Source organism: Patagioenas fasciata, chromosome 2 (assembly GCF_037038585.1).
Source record: "Patagioenas fasciata isolate bPatFas1 chromosome 2, bPatFas1.hap1, whole genome shotgun sequence".
Lineage (NCBI taxonomy): Eukaryota > Metazoa > Chordata > Aves > Columbiformes > Columbidae > Patagioenas > Patagioenas fasciata.
Window position 1 is genome coordinate 86,192,382 of NC_092521.1, and position 20,881 is coordinate 86,213,262.

The following is a 20,881-nucleotide window of genomic DNA, read 5'->3' on the forward strand; positions in this document are numbered from 1 at the left end:
GTGACGACCTTCCAAAGACAGTATTTTGAAACAAGATTTAAAAGAACCATGCAAGTAGGTAATGCAAATGTCAATAAATATAAAATCAGTGACAACAGGAAAATAAAAAACAAACAAACAAACAAACAAACAAAAAGACCTTAAATATTTATTTCCTAGTTACTGGCTTTTGGCATACTCTTCTTGAAACAACAGCTTTCCTTAGGAAGCCACATCATAACAACAGAGATTCAAGGCTTGGTGCTTATTATTCCCCACATCCTTATTTCAAACCTTATGTTTTGATACAATTACTTTTGATAATCTGCTTCTCAGATTTTACCAAGAGCTAGTTATCCACCTGTGTGTCTTGGAGCAGGCACAAGGCAAGGGAATTACACTCAGACTAAGGAAGATGGGCAATCTACAGTCTACTTTCACTAAGTACTCTTGACTGGTATAATAGTTCACATGTCGAATATAGTCTGCAGAAGAGAGAAACAGTGTCATATTTTAAATTAATTTCAGTCTGTGTGGTTTTTTTTTTTTTTTGGTTAACTTTACCAGTAAATAAGCATTAGCAAAGGACCTTAGTGATGCTTTAAGTCGAGCAATGATTTTATCTATGTTCTACACTTTCATTTGAAAATTTAGTTCTAGATAAAGATTTAAGATACTTAGAGAATCACCGTTTTGCAATTGCATTCTGAAATGAATACTGAGGAATGAACAGATTTCTTGTGAGGTGTGTACAGTGCCCACAAAACACTTAGATTCTCAGTTTGCAAAGTAGGATCTTAGGAAAAAAAACATATTTTAAAATTGCGATTTGGAGCTTTATGGTAGAGATCATTGTGAATCAATAAACATGGAACTCAACAATTTTTTTTAGGTTTGAAATGCTTTCATGTAAAAGTAAATATGTTTTAAGAATAGTAAATAACTTTAAATGTTTTTAGTATTTCTAGAAAAAAAAACATATGATTAAACAGCTCAGGAAAAATGCACATTTTGGCATCTGCTTCCTTTGAATCTATAGGTCTGCAGTCTGTTTTTTTTGCTGTTGTTGTTTGGTGCTGCAAACCTGGAAGGCTGTTTACATGTTTTAGGCTAAAAAAAGCTCTTTGATCACATTGCCTCACATCATGATGTGCTACTCTGTGAATCTTGCATTATGCTGTATGACTTTCTGAAAAACATTCCGTCTTGATCTGTAGATATTTATCTACAAGTATACATACATATATGTGTATAGACACACAAAATTTGGATTAAAAGTAGTAAAATACTCCCAGTTTTGGTGTATGTTGGAATACTATACTGGAAACAGTATGGTATTGTTCAGTTCAGTGTAACGTCAGTCAATGCAGTACTCATGCAAAGTTAGAGCAATGGATAACCAGACAAGTTCAAGGACATCAGATTCATGTAACAAAATAAAACAAAATCACACCACCATCCTCTCCTCCCCAGCTAACCTCCCCGCCTCCAACATCCCTGTTCTAATCTGACAGTTGTAGATGTTGGGGGTGGAGAGTGTAAAAGAAGAAAAAATTACAGTGGCCAGACTTGCATGCTCTCTCAAAACAGTATCTCCTATTGCCACTGAGATAAAGTACTTGGCTAAACAAACCATTACTCTCCCCTATTAGGTTATTTCTTATATGTCAATTAGTCCAGAGCTGGGCCTAGATCAATTAATTCTGTGAAGGGTGAGGGATAACGTATCCAAGACAAACTCAGGTTGCTTCCAGGGCCACAGCTTTTTTTCGTGCTTATCTGTGTGCACATCTTTTGGAGCGTGTCTGAAACATCAAGAGATATCACATATATAGATGGATTTCACTCACAAGTTTCTGGTGAGAGAAAAATCTATGAGAAAAATAGCCTTTCTTATTGTGGAGCCTTTAAAATGATGATGGATTTACTACCTGTTCCAGGGACTGATTAAAGTATTTGATGTTGTGATGTGGTAATTTCTGACCTGTGGATATAACTGATGACTATAGTCACTTCCTGTAAACTTGTATCACATGTTATGGAACAACCCAATGACAGGGTATGGCAAACCATAAAAAGCAACTTTGGTGCTTGTTATCAGGTTGAAAACCTGCAACCTAGCTCATTTGGAGGACAGAGAGAGAAGAACAAATTCTAGGTGCTCTGAAATCCAATTATTTGTGCAGAAGTAAGAACACAATCACTTATCCAGATTTGATTACAGCCTAGCATATAGGGCACAGGAGGGAAGGAGGCATTTGAGAAAACAGGTCTGGTTTCCAGGACTCCCCCCTAGCTATGGGGAGATGTAAGTGGAGGGAATGAATTTGCCTGTATTGTGTTTGTATCAGCAGAAGTGAAAGACTACGAAGAATTCTGCTGAACTCTTATTGAATGAAAATCAGATTTACCCTTATCTACTAACTCAAAATCAACACCTGCAGCTGATGTCAGCAGTGTTTTTCACTCTCTGGAGAATTTGTAACAATAGACAGCTAAACACAAGAACCGTATGCTGGAAAACAGAAGATAAGAAAAGTAAATGTCATTTGCCTTGTTTAATATACAGTCACTTAGGTTACTATCACACAGAGAGTTTGGTTGTTTAATTAAGAAGTTTGTGCTGATTTCACAAATTCAAGTCAGGTAAATACATTACCATTTAACACATGCATAAAACTTTCAATTAAACACACATAAATAGAAAATTAAAGCAATGCAGTTACTGCTACTGCAATCCACACTGAAGAATTACTGCAGTTATTAGGATATCTTTAGAGTTCTTAATTAGTTAAAATGCTAATGAAGAAGAATATTGACAGAGCTACTGTTGGTGCTGTATCCTATCTTCTGTAAATCTCACAAAGGTCTGAAATCACACAGTGAAGGCACTGATTAACATTATCACTAGCATTGAATTTATTTTCAGTGAGATTTTAGGGTTGGCTGAGATGCTACAAGCTCTTATTCCACGTACATTTCTTGTAATTTTTGTATTAATTAGTTTATTTTGGTTTAGGTACTACTCATCCATCTTCCTTCATAAATACTGTCTTCTTTTCCATGTCTGTATACATAACCCTCTTTACTTGGAGTAAGTTTCGAGTGATAATTACAGTCAAGTCTCTTGGGGTCAAATCAATTTGTACTTTAATACATACTGGGTAGACTAGGACAACTCAATCTTTTTCTGTGCCACAGCTTCAGAATGAATAGTGTAGTACAATCACCATATATGAATAGAAATTTGATGCAAATAGGCACAGGACTTTGTAAAAGTAATATACACACGAGCTTGTGTTTTCCTATATTTTCCATGTTTCTTTCCTCAGCCCAGAAGCTTCAGCTAGAAACTGTGATTAAAAGTTGTTTGAGGAATCCTAAAAATAAAGAAACTTTCTTTTTTTTCTGTCTTGTTTCTGAAAGGATCACATTGGACATACCTGAATAGCTTGTGCTTCCTTGTTGCTTCCCATTTCTTACTATACATGCTTACCAATTTCACCTTTAAGGAGATAGAAGCATATTTGAAGGAATCATACTAAAGCTGACAGTTAATGACACTTTGCTAAGTTGATTGTTTATGCCATGTACAGTCTTTTACTGTTTGCCTATACAGTTTTCAGAATCAGTAGACCTGTATATATTACAGCAAAACCTCAACGTTTTCTAGCTGTCAAACTATTAATATAATGCTTCATTATGTTAATTTTATGGAAAAGTTTTCCAATCTGAAGTTACACATCTGTGTTGTGGTTTAGCAAAACCTTAAATAGAAATACATTTGATATAAAAAGTAAATACCAATGTAACTCTTGGTTCAGTTTTCACTTTCACAGGGAAAAAAAAAAAAAGTCTCTTTTAGCTTCCTAGTTTCCCCTACTGACTTGTGATGACCTCAAACCAAAATAACTAACATCATTTACACTTCACATTTCTATTGTTATGCCTCCAGAAACTGGAAGTAAAACAAAAAACAAACAAACAATCAAAAACCAAAACCCCAGCAAACAAACCCTTGTTTGTGTTCTGGTAGCAGTTCCACCACAACAATATGGAAATCAGCGTGGTCTTCATCTCCTACTAAAACAACCTGATGTACCAGTTAAGTGACACTGAAAAGAATTCATTTGACTACAACATTCCCCAAGATGTCTTTGCTTTAAAAGTAAGAATGAACAGCTTTCATACTTTCTAGAAGGCAAGCAAATAAATAGGGTCTGATACAGAGGACTTTGGGATATCAGGATTCTCTGCTGGAAACAATTATGTGGGTGGAGGCAGTGGAGGTAAGAAAACTGTCACAATAACCGTTTTTCTCTGACGTAATACAGAGGCACACTGGAAACTATTTAAGTTGTAAGCATTAGTGCAGTACCTACCACAATAGATCTACCCTCTCCTTGATATGCCTTCATCCTTCCTTTCTCCTCATCTTTCTCTAGGCAATCAAATATATGTTTTCGCTGTATTTATTCATAACAATCTCGCCAGTCATGAGTAGCTCATCTTACTCTTTTCTCCTCTTTTCATCTTCAACAATAGTTGTAGAGAAATAAATTGTAAATAATGTGAAATTGAAATGAAGTCTGGCAATTTCTTGCTTCTAAATCTCCTTCATATCGCTATGTAATTTGTTCACTGTGTCCATTGATTGTCCTCTCTCCAGTTGATTATACGTCTGTCTAACTTGCAAAGAGTTACCCTCTGTTACAAAGAGCTGAGAACCAGACCACATGCACAGTTCACAGGAAAGTTATTGAATTAAAATCGAATTAATGAGAAACAGCCAAGTATTTGTAAACATGGGCCTCTAGGGACCTCTTTTCTAAGGCAACATTTTTTTTTTAAATTTTTCCTCTATGTTTTCTTTTGCCATTCCATACCAATTCCTGAACTTGGTAATTTAGGTGATACCTTTTCCCTCCAAACAATGCTGATATTTTATCTACTGTGTATAATAATCACAGTTTTGACAGAAGTTACAGATAAGCCTTAGACACTTTAAGACTTCATGGTCAAATAAAATACTTCCTGAAACCAGTCAGTTACATGTTATAATCACCATTTCTTGGTAAGTATTGAGTGCTACATAGGTGTAAAGGGTAAGCCAAAAGAGCAACATAATTTAGGGGCAATGGCATTATCCTACAGAACTCTGAGATAGTAGATAACAATTCGCTTTGACAAAACAGGCTAATTTGAGATGTACACTTTTCCTACGTAAATAAAGCAAAAAGATTGAGTGAGCATTTAGAAATATGCCAATATTTGTAAGAGATACATTGTTACAGAAATAGATACTTGTCACTTCCATAACCATTACCAATGTCTTTGTCTCTGATGATTCTTAGGAAAAGTTGTGCTGAGAACACATTTAACCAGTCACACTATAGAGAAATAAATTTGGACAAAAAAATAGAAATCAAGATACTCAGCAGTGCATCTTCTAAGTTATGTCTTCATTCTGACATGTTTCAGATGACTTGATGCTAGATATCGAATGGAATTGGGATGGTATTTGTTATTGGCGTGGTCACTATATACTGAGCAATCTATTATCTGTTTTGGTTTTTGTTCGGTTGGCTGGTTATTCTTTTGTTGTTGATGTTGTGTGTGGTTTTTTTTTTTTTTTGTTTTGTTTGTTTGTTTTTGTTTTTGTTTGTGTTTTTTAATTTGCTCTCCTTTATAAAAATATTTCATGGTTATCCTCTAACCTGCCAGTTGTTTATAGAAAGTGCAGAATGAACAGCTTATGATATGAGAAAGGACACTTTTGACAAGTTCATTTTCCGCTCATATAAAGCTTTTGCTTGCTAACATACTCCAGGCCGAATAGAGAAAAAGGAACATGTAGAGTAAAACAAAACAAAATATTTCTACAGAAATTACTTTCTTCTGACACTAAATGGAGGACTTCCCCAGGCCTGCTGACTCTATAAAATGTAGCGGGAAACCACAGCAGTCAAAGTTTACTTTAGATCAAATGTATTAATATTGTTTCTGCAGTTTCAACATCTGAACCTCCCTCATACACACAAACAGTTTACTAATCTAAAAAAAATAAACCACAAATTATTTTCCATGTAAAACTGTTTACTAAAACTGGAAATAGGATTTAGAAAATTTGTCTGTTCTTGTTCCTTGGTTTAGTGAATAAAGGACATAATATCTTGTAAACATATTAAAACACACCACATTGTTGCACGTGATTTTCTGTAGTCTTGCTGTAGAACAGTTAAAATTTGAAAAGCTGTTATCATATTTTATATTATAAATTCAAAATATTTAAGCAGTTTATAGAAGATTACCTGTCATAAAGAAACAGTAGAGATTGGTCAAAATTAGATTGCAATATATTTTTTTACAAATGTATATGCTCTTACACTTATTTTGCATAAATATCTCCAATCTTACATGGAATTACTCTGCTTCCTAAATTAAAAGCTTGTTTTATAATTATATAATTCTAATATAGTGAGGAATAGTTGGATTGTTCTGTTTTACACAACTAGGATTTCATTTCTACAAGGTGCCGGATAATGTTTTGCTTTTTTTAGTTGATAAATATGAAAATGATCCCATTTTTTTCATGAACTATGATGTTGCAAAATTACTTCACAGATTAATGAAGATTTCTCAAAAAAACCCCATACATACAAATTAGAAATAGTTACATGTTGAATATGTGATAGTTTGTAACTGTACTTGGTAACAGAAAACTGGCAATAGGAAGTGGAACTCTTCATTTCTAGGAAATCACATTCTATTCTCACATCTGTCATGCCTGAAAATTCTGTTTATCATTTAGTAGAAACCTCAGAACAGCAGGAAGCTTAAAATACCCTTCCCAATTTTAGCTACCTGATGTACTTTTGTAGATAGCTTGAAAAGACAGATAAAATAAATTAATATATTCTCTAAAGACCTATGTATAGTTGAGGAGCAAGGTAAGGGAATGGCAATGGAAAGATGTGATTTTTTTCCAGAACCTCTTGTTAGTGCAGTAGAGATCAATGCTCCAACTATTTGCTCATCATTGCCCTGTTTCAAGAGTTTATGAACCCTGGATTACCAGCAGCGTTGCTCATATGAGTGATCAAGATGAGGCTGGCAAGCTAACACTATTTACATTCACAGCCTGTATCTCTTCTACTCATCTGCATTTGTTTTATTTTAGTATATAGGACATCTTTTCAGCAGATGACCAGCTCTCCAAGTCTAGAAAGGAGGAATAAAAAATTTCAAATAACAAAATTTGCAATCTTAGTAAGTAAAGTGCTAGCTTTAAGTCAGTTTCTAGTCTCTGGAAGATTCTTTAGGTAGCAGAGTTACCCGGGCATTTAGTAAGTTTTAAAATATGAACTACACTGTTACCACAGTGTCAAATAAAATTATATTAAAATAACATTCCCAATGTAATTACAAATAAAATGTGTATTATGTACTTACTATTTCTGATAAAATTCCATGTATACAATATATTCCTATTTATACTAAGAATTTTGTTATCTGTTCTAAATCAAGGCAAAAAATATAAAAATCTCATTCTACCTCCTCCCTCCTTTTTTCTTTTATTTTCCAATTCAAAATCGTTTGAGATTTAGTTTCAGTAACGGCTGCTTGATTTTAAAGTGGGAAAATTCTAATATCTCTGGATATAGTCCATTCTTCCCATGCATAGCAGTCCTGACAATAAAAGACTGGGATTCCTATAATTTAAGTCTCTTTCTTTGCAGTCTCTCAGACAGGCTGTTATGGAGATAATATGTGTGGGCCAGAGACTAGTTTAACTCATAAGTTAGATGAATTTCTGTCAGTAACAATGTGTGTTGGAGTATGTACATGCAAAGGAACAAAAGCCCTACAGAGATTGAGGTAAATTGTAGCAAAAATACAAAAAAAATAACTTTGTGAATACAGGACAGAATGTGCATCTAATCAGCTTACGAGTACTTGCATGTCTAATGCAAGCACTTACATGACTGATGTTGGTACTATAAACAGTTTAACAAATTACTGATTAGTCAGTGGTGCCTTATTGTGTAGGAATTGAGAGGTACTTCCTGATACACAGTGTTGAGAAAGGATGATAGCTTTATGGAGGCTCCAGCCTCCCTAAGGCTTTATGTTTAGTGACTTCACTTCTCCTGACCCATGGGATTGATCCTGCACTCAACTTTCAGACGTAGTTCTTGTTCTGGCTGCTCCCCCAGCTGGCTGAGGTTGTTAAGGAGGTACATAACAACACAGGGCATTGTAACAGGTAGTTGGATGTTTTAAAGATTTAAAAAGAAGTTGGCCTATCTGTATGAGAAAACTAGGTTCAGGTGCTAGTCATAAGTCCTGAGATGTGATTCTTCTTTGGCATATTTTAAAAAAGGTTCTACCTCAAGAAAAGATGAGAAAACTATACTTACGCCATAAGGTGAGGAGTACCTCAACAAGAATGAATGTGCACTGTTTCTTAGGGACAGGAAATTGTCCTGTGTGGTGCAAGACGAAATCACCTGACCAAGAGAAAGATGCTAGGTTTTGTACTTGTCATACAAATATGTCTACTTTTAACTTTTTTTTTTTTTTCTGAAAATAAGAATCAATTACGAAAATCAGATCAAATATGAAAACAAGAATAAAATATTTTTATGAACTTTGTATATGAATTACATTCTTTTCCACATTATATGTCAAGATATCCATACCATATTTAAGTTTATTTTCTCCATATTGTATGTAGACTTGGCAAGTTGACAGAGAGTTTTTATTTTTGAGTGCTGTATGTACTAGGTTATAGTGTTAAAAAAGTGAAGAAATGTAACAGTATCCACCACAATTGCCCTTCATACACGTGGAGTAATCAGAAGATGTAACAACCCAGCTACAAACATGGAGGTAAACACTGGCAGAAATACAGAAAAAATAAAACAAGGAAAGAAGTGGTATAATATAACTTATCTGGCTCTAGTGACTATCTAGAATAACAGCTTTACTGACACTGAACAATATTTTCTCAGGTAGATGATATGTTATTTTTTTGTACTTGGAGAAACCAAAAAAATGTTTGGATTCTTACTGTTCCCACCTGAAAAACACTCAGGTTACCGTTCTATGGCCAGATGTGACTGTAAACATGTATCTAAGGAAAATATGATGCTGATGCACATAAAAAAGGATCTGTGGGTTCCTGTAAAAGAAATTAGAAAAGCAGACTTCCAAAATGGAGTATTATATGAGAATTTCTAATTTGTGGGTCAACTTCAATACCTTGTTTTGGCTTTGGTTTTAGGAACTTTTTCATAATGCTGCTATATGGCAAACTAATCAGTGCCTGTAAGTTCACAGGGATACAGTTTTGAACTCTTATTAAGAGGTGTAGTAGGAAAAAGACTGTTAAATGCCACTCACTGCTTTGAAAATTTACCTCCTAGCGTTCTTGAAAATTATTTCTCCGGAGTGGAGAGGACTAGAGGGAAGGAAGTAATTAAGTGAGGTAAGATGTGCCTAACACACACACACACACACACAAAAAAAAAAAAAAAAAAAAAAAAAAAAAGAATGCAACTAGAAACTGAAGTTGCTTAGATCAGAGAATTTATAGCTCATTTTGGGAATTTCAGAAGCTGTAATCCTTATAACCCCATTCCTGTACACTGTTACAAGGTGATTGGTTGCCTTATAAGCAGTCAATAAATAGGAAGACAAGTGTTATTTTGCGGACAGAAACTTAGGAGTTTTACACCCCCTGTTATCTTCAAAATGGAGACTTCTGGTAGTTTCTGGACAGATTATTCAAAGAAATATCTTTTTTTTTTTTTGTTTTAGCTGGCCATTTTAAATACTATGGCAATATCTTCTACCGTCACTTGTGTCCTTTTTTGTGTATGACTGAGTCTCAAATTTGCAATTTTTCCAACAGTGAAACAGAAGATAACCACTACTGACCCCAATTATAGTCAAGATTGTACAGACTTATTCATATATGCTGAATGATTTGGTCTGTAATAACAATACATATATTTATAGAATTCTTCTTTTCTACCTCCCTGAAGCTACACACTGACCAAGATAAAGGAGATGGAAATTTAAAATACATATTAACAGGAGATGGGGCTGGCAGTCTGTTCATTATAGATGAAAATACAGGAGATATTCATGCTGCAAAGAAATTGGACAGAGAAGAAAAATCCCTGTATGTGCTACGTGCCAAGGCTATAGACAGAAAAACTGGAAGACAAGTGGAGCCAGAGTCTGAATTTATCATTAAAATCCATGATATCAATGACAATGAACCGAAATTCACCAAGGACACATACATCGCCAGTATTCCGGAGATGTCTGGAGTTGGTAGGTAAAAACGTATATTTATACAAAATACAAATGGGTTTGAGTTCATCTGGAACTTTTAAGTAATTTATTACTTGAGGCACTTAATTCTAGCTCGTGTGAATATCCATGGAACAATTTATGGTGCCAGTAATGTATCACAGATTATTGGTTCCTGCTTTTATTTATTTGTTACATTTTCATTCACTTCTTAATCTTTTTGCCACATTTCAAGTTACTATTTACTTTTTTAAGCCTATCAAAACCATCAAGGAATGTATATATGGTTGCCTTATCAGTTACTACATATTTTTGCCACAGCTGAGAATACCAATCTTTGTGTTTGTAAAATCTAATTTACCAAACCTTTCTACACCTTTAGAGACAGAGAGCCTTAAACATGTAAGTATATAAATCATGATGTATCAAAATTATGCCGAATATTTTTCTGCAAATACATGTTTTTATATTATTTTTCCTCTTTGGTATAGATATCAGTAGTTGGTTTTGTTTTTTGTTTTTTGTTTTTTTTTTTAATATAGACTTGTCTGTTTGGATTTCTTTAAGATATCAACCATATGAACACCTTCTTCAAATAAATAACTCTTTTTGTTTTAAAAATGCATTTCTTCATGGATAAACACAGCTATTCACAACAGCTGTAATGAGAAGTGAAAATGTGGAGTGATAGAAGACGGGTGAAAAACATAGCATTGAAAGAAAATAATTCTCTGAGTTTTGTTTAAATAATATAAATTGATAGATAACATTCACCAGCACACATTCATCAGAAGTTATGATTACCTAAGTGCTCTGCTCTTTTACAGTACAGACAGTCTCTCTGATGAGATGAGTAAACAAAAAGTACATAGGCTGTGGGAAACAACTAACATGAATTCTCAGGAGTTATTTACTTATCATGAATTACTGTAATGGTTTGCAAAATCAGTCCTGGATGATGGCATTGATAAGAGGGACAATAAAATATCAATCAATATTTGTGACTAATATGTATCTTTGTGAAATAATTTCCAGAAGCCAATAATTATCTCTCAGAGTAGTAACAGAAGTATAATGGAACAGGACTCTAGTTTATAACTCTCTTTTATAAAAAGAAGAAGGGAAGAATTACACTACTACGTGTAATGCAAAGAGATCAAGAATCATTCTTTAAAAGATTGATGAAAAATAGAGAAGCCATTCAGAATTTGCTTTGCTGATAATCTTTGAAGGAAAAATGTTGGCAGTGAACCTGTCATATTTAATTTTAAATATATTTGCAAGGAAGAACCTCTATAGGAATAGATAGCATAAAAGGCATGATGTCCATCTTTATCCGTATCACTTAGTCCAGCTTTACTCTCCATTAGAGTCAATAGAGAAGCATGAATAAAAGGATCCAGTGCTTTGATACTGTCTGTGAAATTTTAAGTCTATGAGATGTCTATATTTGATGAGGATGACGATAGTATAAGTACTATTACGTACTTTAAGCTGAGAAAGTGTCCATAAAAGACCCAAAAAAAAAAAGTGAGTTTTACTGTGAAAAGATAATGAGAGGAAAATGATTTAAACAGTAAAAAAAGTCCCATAGCTTCCAATATGAAGGCAAAAAAAGGGATCTGAGTTACTCTTTGCTCTGTTTTGTTGACATTTGCATTTGAGAATATAAAAGCTACACTGGAATGACCATTCTTAGAATTTGAATTTGAACAAATAGAAGTAGTTTTGTAATTTCTTATATTAGCAGAGTGTAAGAACCCAAACACAGATCAGTCCATCTAAGAAGCAGAAATTCTATTCTTCTGAAGTCGGTCATAAGAATACTAATATATTCCTTTTTTGAGTTCCTTTATTCTCCTCCAGATAAGGAAGCATATCTTAACTCAAGAAAATTACTTGTATGTGAAAAGGTGAAGTTCTTGCCATAAGTAGAATACAACTTACAGGTGAGCAAGTGGTACTCTTGTAAACCCTCCCATAAAGCACACAAGAGAATACATAAAATACAGAATGAAGATACTGTAGTGCTTGAAATATCTAAACAGAAGAAAGCTACATTAATGTAAGCCAGCAAATATACACTGGGCAATATATACAACAAAATGCAGGGAAAAGAAGGAAAGAGAGTGTTAAACTCAAAACTGATACAGTGTGGCAATGGGCTGTGTAAGTAGCTCATGGTTCCTACTTTATACAGTGGTTAGGATACCAATTAAAAAAATCTCCGATGTACTATGAAAGCATCATTTAAGCAGTTGCAATTATTCTTTGTTCAATAGATATGATTTAATGAACAACCACTAGCTTTTCTTTCTTTAGTCCAAATATTGTTTTTTTCTCTGAATATATAGTTTATTGCAGAACATCACGAATTTACAACATTGTCAATTATGCAGGTAGGTTCATTATACCTCAACACTTAATCTCACGATAAGTAGGTCAAAAAGGTGTGGGAAAACCTCAGTTTCTTCCCATCCTTTAATTTATCCCAATTTTGTGTCTTAAAATATTTTTTTTAACTATTATATTTAGTATGTTTGCCAAGTTCAACAAATATGACAGGAAATATTTATGAAAGCTTAGGAAAATGTCACTAAGACTGAGATGTTGAAGAGGAATCATCACTAGCAGAGTTTCCAGCAGCATGTGTTTCTGTTATTCAAATGACACATCATACTATATAGTTCTCACTGTGTAACTGACTGCTTCTTGGAATAACTAGGTCTAAAGCACACAAGGGAAAATGATAAGTCAGCACCTCTGACAGAATGTGTGATTTTCAGTACCAATAGGCAAACCTCGCTCATGTTTAACTAGTTTGATAGTAAGAACAGTGAATATGTAACATGACTTCTCAGCACAACATATCCAAGCCTGAGGGGAAATATGAATACTACTTTGTGCGTTAGTTTATGTTGATCCTATGTTGTATTATCTGCACTGAAACCATCAAGCTATACATAAATTAACCTTGCTATGCATAAATGGGATCCAGTAGTATCTCCAACAGCATTATGGATATACCTAAAATGCTATGTAGTAAAGTTAGTACTTGGAGCAATCAAAACCACTGAAGTGAGCTGTCTGCAGTGCCATTTCAGATAGCTTTTACGGAAATGATCATGCTAAATGCTCACAGCGATATTAACTTGAAAAATTAAATGAGAAAGTGACTTTAAGAGATTCTAAAACTCAATAACATGGGATTTCTCATTAAAATCAGCTACTATACTAAAGATCCGGAGCATAATAACTGCTGTAGCTTTATTTTTAAAGAGTGTTAGAATTGACTGGAAGTGTCCTGTGATTTATGTCACACTAGGCAACTTGGTTCACTAAAAAATAGTTCCAAAAAATGAGAAAAAGATGCTAAACAGACCCATAAAAGTTAATCAAAACATAATATAGAACGTAAAGGAACCAAAGACGTTCAACATTTTAAATTCATGGAATGCCAAAGCTGTATGATGCAATCTTGGTCACAATGAAGAGCAGGTGGATTTGAAGCAAAACCTGTTCAATTTGACTGTATTTTAGAAATACTATAAGAGGAAACTTCAGAGAAGCTAAATACATAGTATGCATATTGAGAATAATCTTCCGATTTCCTCTTCATGTGGAAAGAAAAGTACAGCTCTCATCATACTTAAAATCTACTCATTTCATCTTCAAGATTTATGTGAGTAGAAGCTACGAGCCAAGTATTTTTCCAGCTAAAATATGATTCTTAAAACAAACAAACAAACAAAATCAAACCAACCAACCAACCAACCAAACCTACAAAAAAAACCCCAACCAATGAAAAAAAAAAAAAAAAACACAAAAAGAAACCAAACCAAACCAACCAACCAATCAAATAAAACATAATCAAAACTAACCCTATGCCTCATTTTGAATACCAATTTTCTCTAGGATATAAATAAAGTTCTTAGGAAATTTGTAAAAAGGGAAGTTAGCAATGAGATGTCATGTGGAGTTCAACCGTTTTTGACTCCTTGGTCAATATTACTACATCCTTTAGTTTAACAATTATGTTTTATAGAAGGACATTATATATGAAATAAAGATATGTCAATTTTCAACTCAGACATACAGGATTACAGGGTGCTTAAACATGTCTTGTATTTAGCAGCTACTCTAAATAAAATATATATACAAAATACATACACACAAAGCAAAAGAGAGAAAAAGAGAGATGAAATCGCAGTAAAACACACAGGGTAATATGCATTGATACTATCATTTTTATTACCGTACTGTTGTCTGTGAGAGCAATAGTATGTACTGCAACATCCATTACACAATGATTGTGTTAGAAGTTTCATTATTGTTGTTCACAATTTCTGTAGTGTCTCCTGGGAATCTGTAAGCATAACAGCTACTATTGGATTTAAGCAAGACTATATTCTGATGATTGGTTTTATTTACATCATGTTTTCAACATCACATGATCATAACCACTTATTTCTGAAGAACAGTTTGTTATGTTGTACAGGAAACTCTTACAAGAAGAGGTAGGTTTTATGGTAATTAAAACGAAAAAAAAAGAAAAAAAAAAAAAAAGAAACTGAACCAAATACAGTAACCATCACATTTTCTATTTCTGGATTTGCTTATGTGAGTAAGCATTAATCTGCAGATGTGTGTCAAGGATGAAATGGATGCAGCTCTCGTCTTCCGTATTTCACCAGGAAATAATTATATTTTCTTCTCTGTATATTTTCCCTGGTTTCAGATGCTTATAAAAGAAGCTATAAATGACTTTCTTGACTTTACCAGAAGCTTACGGAAACTATTTTGCTAACTTGAAAAATTTCAGAATGCTAATAGTTGCTAATAGTTAACATAAACTCTGTGTTAAAATGAATTATTGAGTTACCTTTAAGAGAAAGATATATTTCAAATATTTTATCCACAATTTCATATTTTACATTCTGCAGTTAAAATGTAGCATTAAAATTCATTTAACTGAAACTAAGTACAGCGGCAGAAATCCTGTAGCTAGAATACTTGCTGTATTTCTGTTTGCATTTGCCACCATAACTAAAGAATTTCAAAATTTCTGTAACTGTCAGAGTCTGTATAAGGTTCTCTTTTCTAAATGCAGTATCTTATTGTCTTTTAATTTATCTTCTTTATTATTTATTATACAAGTTTTTAGAATGAAAATAAAAATTTCTTTCAAAAAATAAAGACATAAAATGAGAGCTCAATGCCTTTCTTAAAATATAGCACCAAGGTGAAAAAGGCAAAAAACTCTTTTTTGTTAAACAGTTAAAAGTAAAAATGTAGTATTCTAAGAAATTTGGGGCATTTTGGGGCTTTGACAGTTTTTCACATGTATTCTGTTGCATACATGCATAGCATTTTTATTTACAATAGGTTTGCACTACATTTTTATTAGGAAAATATATAGAATGCTTTATAAATATTTTGTATATGGCATAAGGCAGAATTTTTTCAAAAGAGTATGTGAGGGTGCTGTGAGACTTTTTATTTCCAGTTATTAAAAAACAAAAAATCATTGGAACACTAAAGGAATCTTATTTAGATCATGATTTTTTTTTCCTTATATTATTCCATCATTTGCATAGTTATGTATATAGTGCGTGTAGCATTTTCAGGGCAAAAAGCAAATTTACTCTGCAAGGAAGATACTTTCTAGATCTCTGATGCTATAAACATTTTTTTTAATTTGTACAGCTCCATTGACTTCAAGCTAGGTGTTTTGTAAGTGTTAAGATCTCCCCACATGGACTTTATTTCATGATTGATGTACATGATTTCTGTAAAATTTGAATGTCCATGTGTAACTACTATTTTTTTCCTGAGATTTGTCCTTAGTAAGAGAAACAAAATCATATATAATGTACATGTTTTGACTCTTAAAGAAACAGAATTAAACCATCCTCAGAGGAAAATCTATGAGTTTAAAATAGTCCCAAATAATTATGTGATTTCAAGAAACAAAGAAACAGACATTCTGATACAAATGAAAAGCAGTAGTTTCCTTTTAAGTTCCAAACAAGTAACATAACTAAGTTTTAACAATAACGTTTTGGCATGATTATCATTGTAAAGCTCAGGTCAAGATCCAAAACAAGGTATGAAATTAAAAGCAAACACTGAATTTATATATATTTTTTTTTCTATTTCATCATTTTGTTAATTTTATTTTTATGTAAATAATTTCACCCATGAGTGATACTACTTCATTCTTTGTAACTGACTGAGGAAAAGATAAATACTTAAGAAAATAATATAGGGTATCACATAAAAAATAATATCTGTGTATTATCTATATATACATGAAGCTAAGAAGGAAAGTTAAATAAATCTTATTCATAAAATTTGGAAATTCCTCATAAGTCATCAGAAACAGCATAGTTCCTTCAAAGTTTATCAGAATGTACTAATGCCACACTTGAAAGAACTGAGAGAAACTGCACATTCAGAAAAATGAGGGACAAAAATCAGCCTTAGCAAGATTCAAACCATGCTTCTGAAGAATTCAAATGATTCACAAATTTGAAATTTTAACATTACAGAGAAACAGATCTCAAGCTAGAGCCAAAAGTAGTAGTTCTCTTTTTCTTCATTTGGTCTCTCTGCTCCTAGTTGTGGTTTCTTATACCTTACTCAGTGTCCTTCTAAACCCAAAAGAAGGAAGTTTGAGTGAAAGAATCAGAAAAATGGATTGTTCAAGGTCAATAGTATTTTTCTGTTACTTTTGTTCCCTGGGTCAGGTCACATGAGGTTAGATGCCAGAGCTGGTGCTGAGGAGGTGACAAGAGCATGCAAAGTTTAACAGGTAAAAGCAGGAGAGACGGTTTAATATAGCAGTAGCTGACCTCAGCTAAAAAAATCACGTGATGTGTTCATTTTTCTTCAGCTACAAAATCTTCATATCTTCTAAACATGATGCCTCACTTCCTTTCTCTCTTCTCTCTCTCTTTTTTTTTTTTTTTTCCTCTGAGGAGAGGTAGGGAGGAAGTTTGGTTTCTTATTAAGACCAACAAGTCAGAGGCAGCACAATGGGAAAATCAGAACCATCTATTCACCCTGTGTGAGTGATCACTCACTCTTGGTGCTGGAAAAAATTGGGGTTTTGTAGAATTGCTGTCAGCAAGTAAAGGCAGCTAGCGCTTGCAGTAAACACAGGAAGATATAAATAATTTCCATATTTCTGTCCTGTGGGAACTGAGCTGCTGTGAACTCATTGTTTAACTTTGTTGCCTTCTCTAAGTTCTCATAAACCTCCACCTGCCGACCCTTCATGAGATACTGGCCTAAACTATTTCCCATAGGAAGAAATAAGGTGATAGGAGTTCAAACACAGCAATTAGTAAGCAGGATGGATGACTTGTGAAGCACTATATGAGGCATTTAGGTTTTGTAAATTAGTTGTTCTAAATTTTGGAAATGAATTCTTAAGGTGACCACAAATTCATTTCATCCCTTTGTGTCTCAATTTCCCATCAATTAGCAGAAGGGTAGAACAGCTCTACTCCATAGATATGTTGAAATATGTTCAGCTACTGCAGCAACAGACATCACAGCACCCTTGGAGTGACAGTCTTTTTTGCCTAGTGGAATTTCCAGGCCTGGGCTTTGTTAAGTGTGATCCCTTTATATGTCTCTGAAATGAATCAGTGTAATACTCTTTGCCTGGCTGCTTTATTACAACACATGTATTATTTCCCATTATCTGCGTATGTTGAAAACAAAACAAACAAACGAACAAAAACAAACAAACAAACAAAAACAAAAAAGAAAACAAACCAAAAAAAAAAAAAAAAAACACCAAAAAAACAGAGGTCTGAAACTCTCTAGATTAGAGCCTGAAATTAGCCTTAAAAGTACCTGTGTCATACACTAAAAAATTGTTTGATATATCCATTTTCCTTCCTTTTATTTCAGTAAATTTTCATCTATAACACTATAATCTCTGAACAAAAGCATAATGGGCCTGAATTCTTTACATCAGCACTTTTATTCACACTGCAATGCAGTACAATAGGATACATTCTGCATTGTCAGAGATGTTGTCCTTAAGATTGGATTATAAACCACAGTCCTTTTACCTTTCTATCTTTCATAGCTTCACATCTAAAAAGTAAAAATCTCATTGACATTCTGGAAATACTAAGGAACAGCCATGTTGCTTCAGCTGGTATATATACCTCTTGATATGAACCTACACCCTTTATACATTCTTTGATATAAACATGTGTTACAGTTCACAGCCATGTACAACCTCTTTTCAGAGCCACAGTAAATACTGAATACCTATGCATGATGCCAGTTTACAGACACCTAATTTATTCACTTATGAGCTCTTGCGGCTACCAGCCACCAAATAATTTTTCATCTTTTAAGACAGTCGAAAGTATAACAGGTGCAGTGAACCCCTTCTTATATTCATGTGACCATATTGGAGCCTGCAGAATTTGAACTGCTGGTAGTAAGGACTGAAATAGCCAGTACTAATTAACGTTGCTAACATTAGGAACACCTGCACATTTATCAGAAGGAAAAGGTCAAATAGGTTCATACATGTGTTGTATCCTTTCTTAAAAATAAAACATGGCAGACATTAAAATAAGCAAACCAATAGTGGGAAGAGGTAATATGTTGTCTAAGTGCAGGTCATGCTCTGGAAGTGCTAGCGTTAATGGTAAGCAACTCAGATATACTTTGATTAAACAGGATAAAAAAAAGCGAAATAATACTTCTTAATATAATTTGTAAATTGCATTTTATGGCTACCTATAACCAATTCTCAAACAGATTTATCTTATATATATAATTAATTACAATTCCTGACTTAGATTTGTGTGTCCAGTCTCCCCAGACTACTACAGATCCAACATTTGAGAAATTCCATTGACAGAAATCATTTAAATGAAGAAAAGGATTTTTTCTTTTTTTTCAGACACCTGAAACAACACAAGTAACTTGATTACATGGTGTTAGCAAAGAACCCTGTGCATACATGTGTTGTATCCTTTCTTAAAACTACATCATGGCAGTCAGTTTAAAAGCAAAGTAAGCTTTCTGAATACAGATCTTAGTTCTGGAAGTTATGCAGCTGAGTATAAAATGTTGGGTTTATTTTTTTAAATCATGCTAAAGTACGTATCTATTTTGAAAGTAAAGCACAAAGGCAGGGTAGTTTGTAGCTTGTTGTTCGTGGTGTTGTTTTTCTACCAGATTTCTCTATAACTTCAAAGTATTTCCAAAATGTGTAAACTAGATACAATGAATCATATTTGGGTGTAAGAACAAATACATCTTTTCTTAATATAACATAAATTAATGCTATTAAGTGTCACACACAGTAGAATGTACATAAATATGTTCTGACATGATTTTTAGTCTTCGAAGGAGATAACGGTCTTATCAAACAGATCAATTTGTCACAGAAGTCCATTTCATGAGCTATACACCTCCACCCTTAGCCTCTAGTTTTAGTATAGCTACTGAGAAATGAAAGCTTTACATCATGTGAATCTGAATGATTAGGACTACTTCTATTACAAATGATTTAGCTGCAGCATACCACCAGCCTAAGAGCAGCAAACTCAGGAAAGCAACATTACTCCTGCAAAAGAAGTCCACTATTCTTCCTTAAATTGACCGTCAAATGGCTCTCTACTGAGGTGGAAGAAGTATGAATGTCTGCTCATAATGGATACAGTATTGTTATATAAGTAAATTTCTTACTTAAAATGTGCCCATACACATATATATCTATATGTGTATGCATATATAATAGACGTCTATGTTTATATATATTACAGAAATATAATATACTGAAAATAGCTATGAGAATTAATAAGGTTTTAGCAATATAGAAGGTGAATTATAGAGATGGTAGTTACCGCATATCTGATTTTCTTTGTACAATTAACAATTCAGCTTGAATTCTATTATACATCACCAATTCTCCTTGCCAATCATGTAGTCATTTCAGAAATTTTCTGTGTCATACACAGCCTTCAGAGTCAAGAAAATGAAGGTAAGAAAAGGCTTGTCCTGGATTATCGTGTCTAACTTCTGTTTATTGGAAAACTACTCTATATTATTCTCACTGATACTCATCTTTTGCTTAAGTACATGGAACAAGATAGCTTACAGCATTTCTCATGGCAATCACTGTTTGGTTTTTTTTAATATCTAGCACAATGCACATCTGCCAGTTTTCACAAGCATGGCAATCCTGATGCTCACATTTACTTTACTTGCTATCTATCCAGAGGACTCAAAAGACTTTCCGGAATAACTTTTTCCTACAACTTCATAAATCTGTGACACAGTGAATCTAAGATCAAACATGATTATGATCTGTGAAAGTATTAGTTTTATTCTTTATTAAAGTTGTTCATATCGTCATGTTTAAAACACATATTTGTCACGCCTAATTGGTAATTTAAGCAAAACAACCTAAGTTGCTGTGCACTGAAGTATGTACACATGTCAATATCCTGCACTTAAGCAACTGAGTTGCTGCCAAAACCCCATAAATTTCCATCAAAACTTCATGTCAGAAAGCCAACGCCTTCAGTCTTTTCCA

General features: G+C 33.5%; 1 protein-coding gene across 2 annotated transcripts in view; it reads left to right on the plus strand.

Moving 5' to 3' along the window:
* CDH9 (cadherin 9) overlaps window positions 1-20,881 on the plus strand; it is a 90,443-nt gene that overhangs the window by 39,271 nt on the left and 30,291 nt on the right. For both annotated transcript variants that reach the window (XM_065830355.2, XM_065830357.2), the window contains exon 3: window positions 10,029-10,323. In XM_065830355.2, the coding sequence (XP_065686427.1) occupies window positions 10,029-10,323 (295 nt within the window). The remainder of the gene's footprint in view (window positions 1-10,028; window positions 10,324-20,881) is intronic.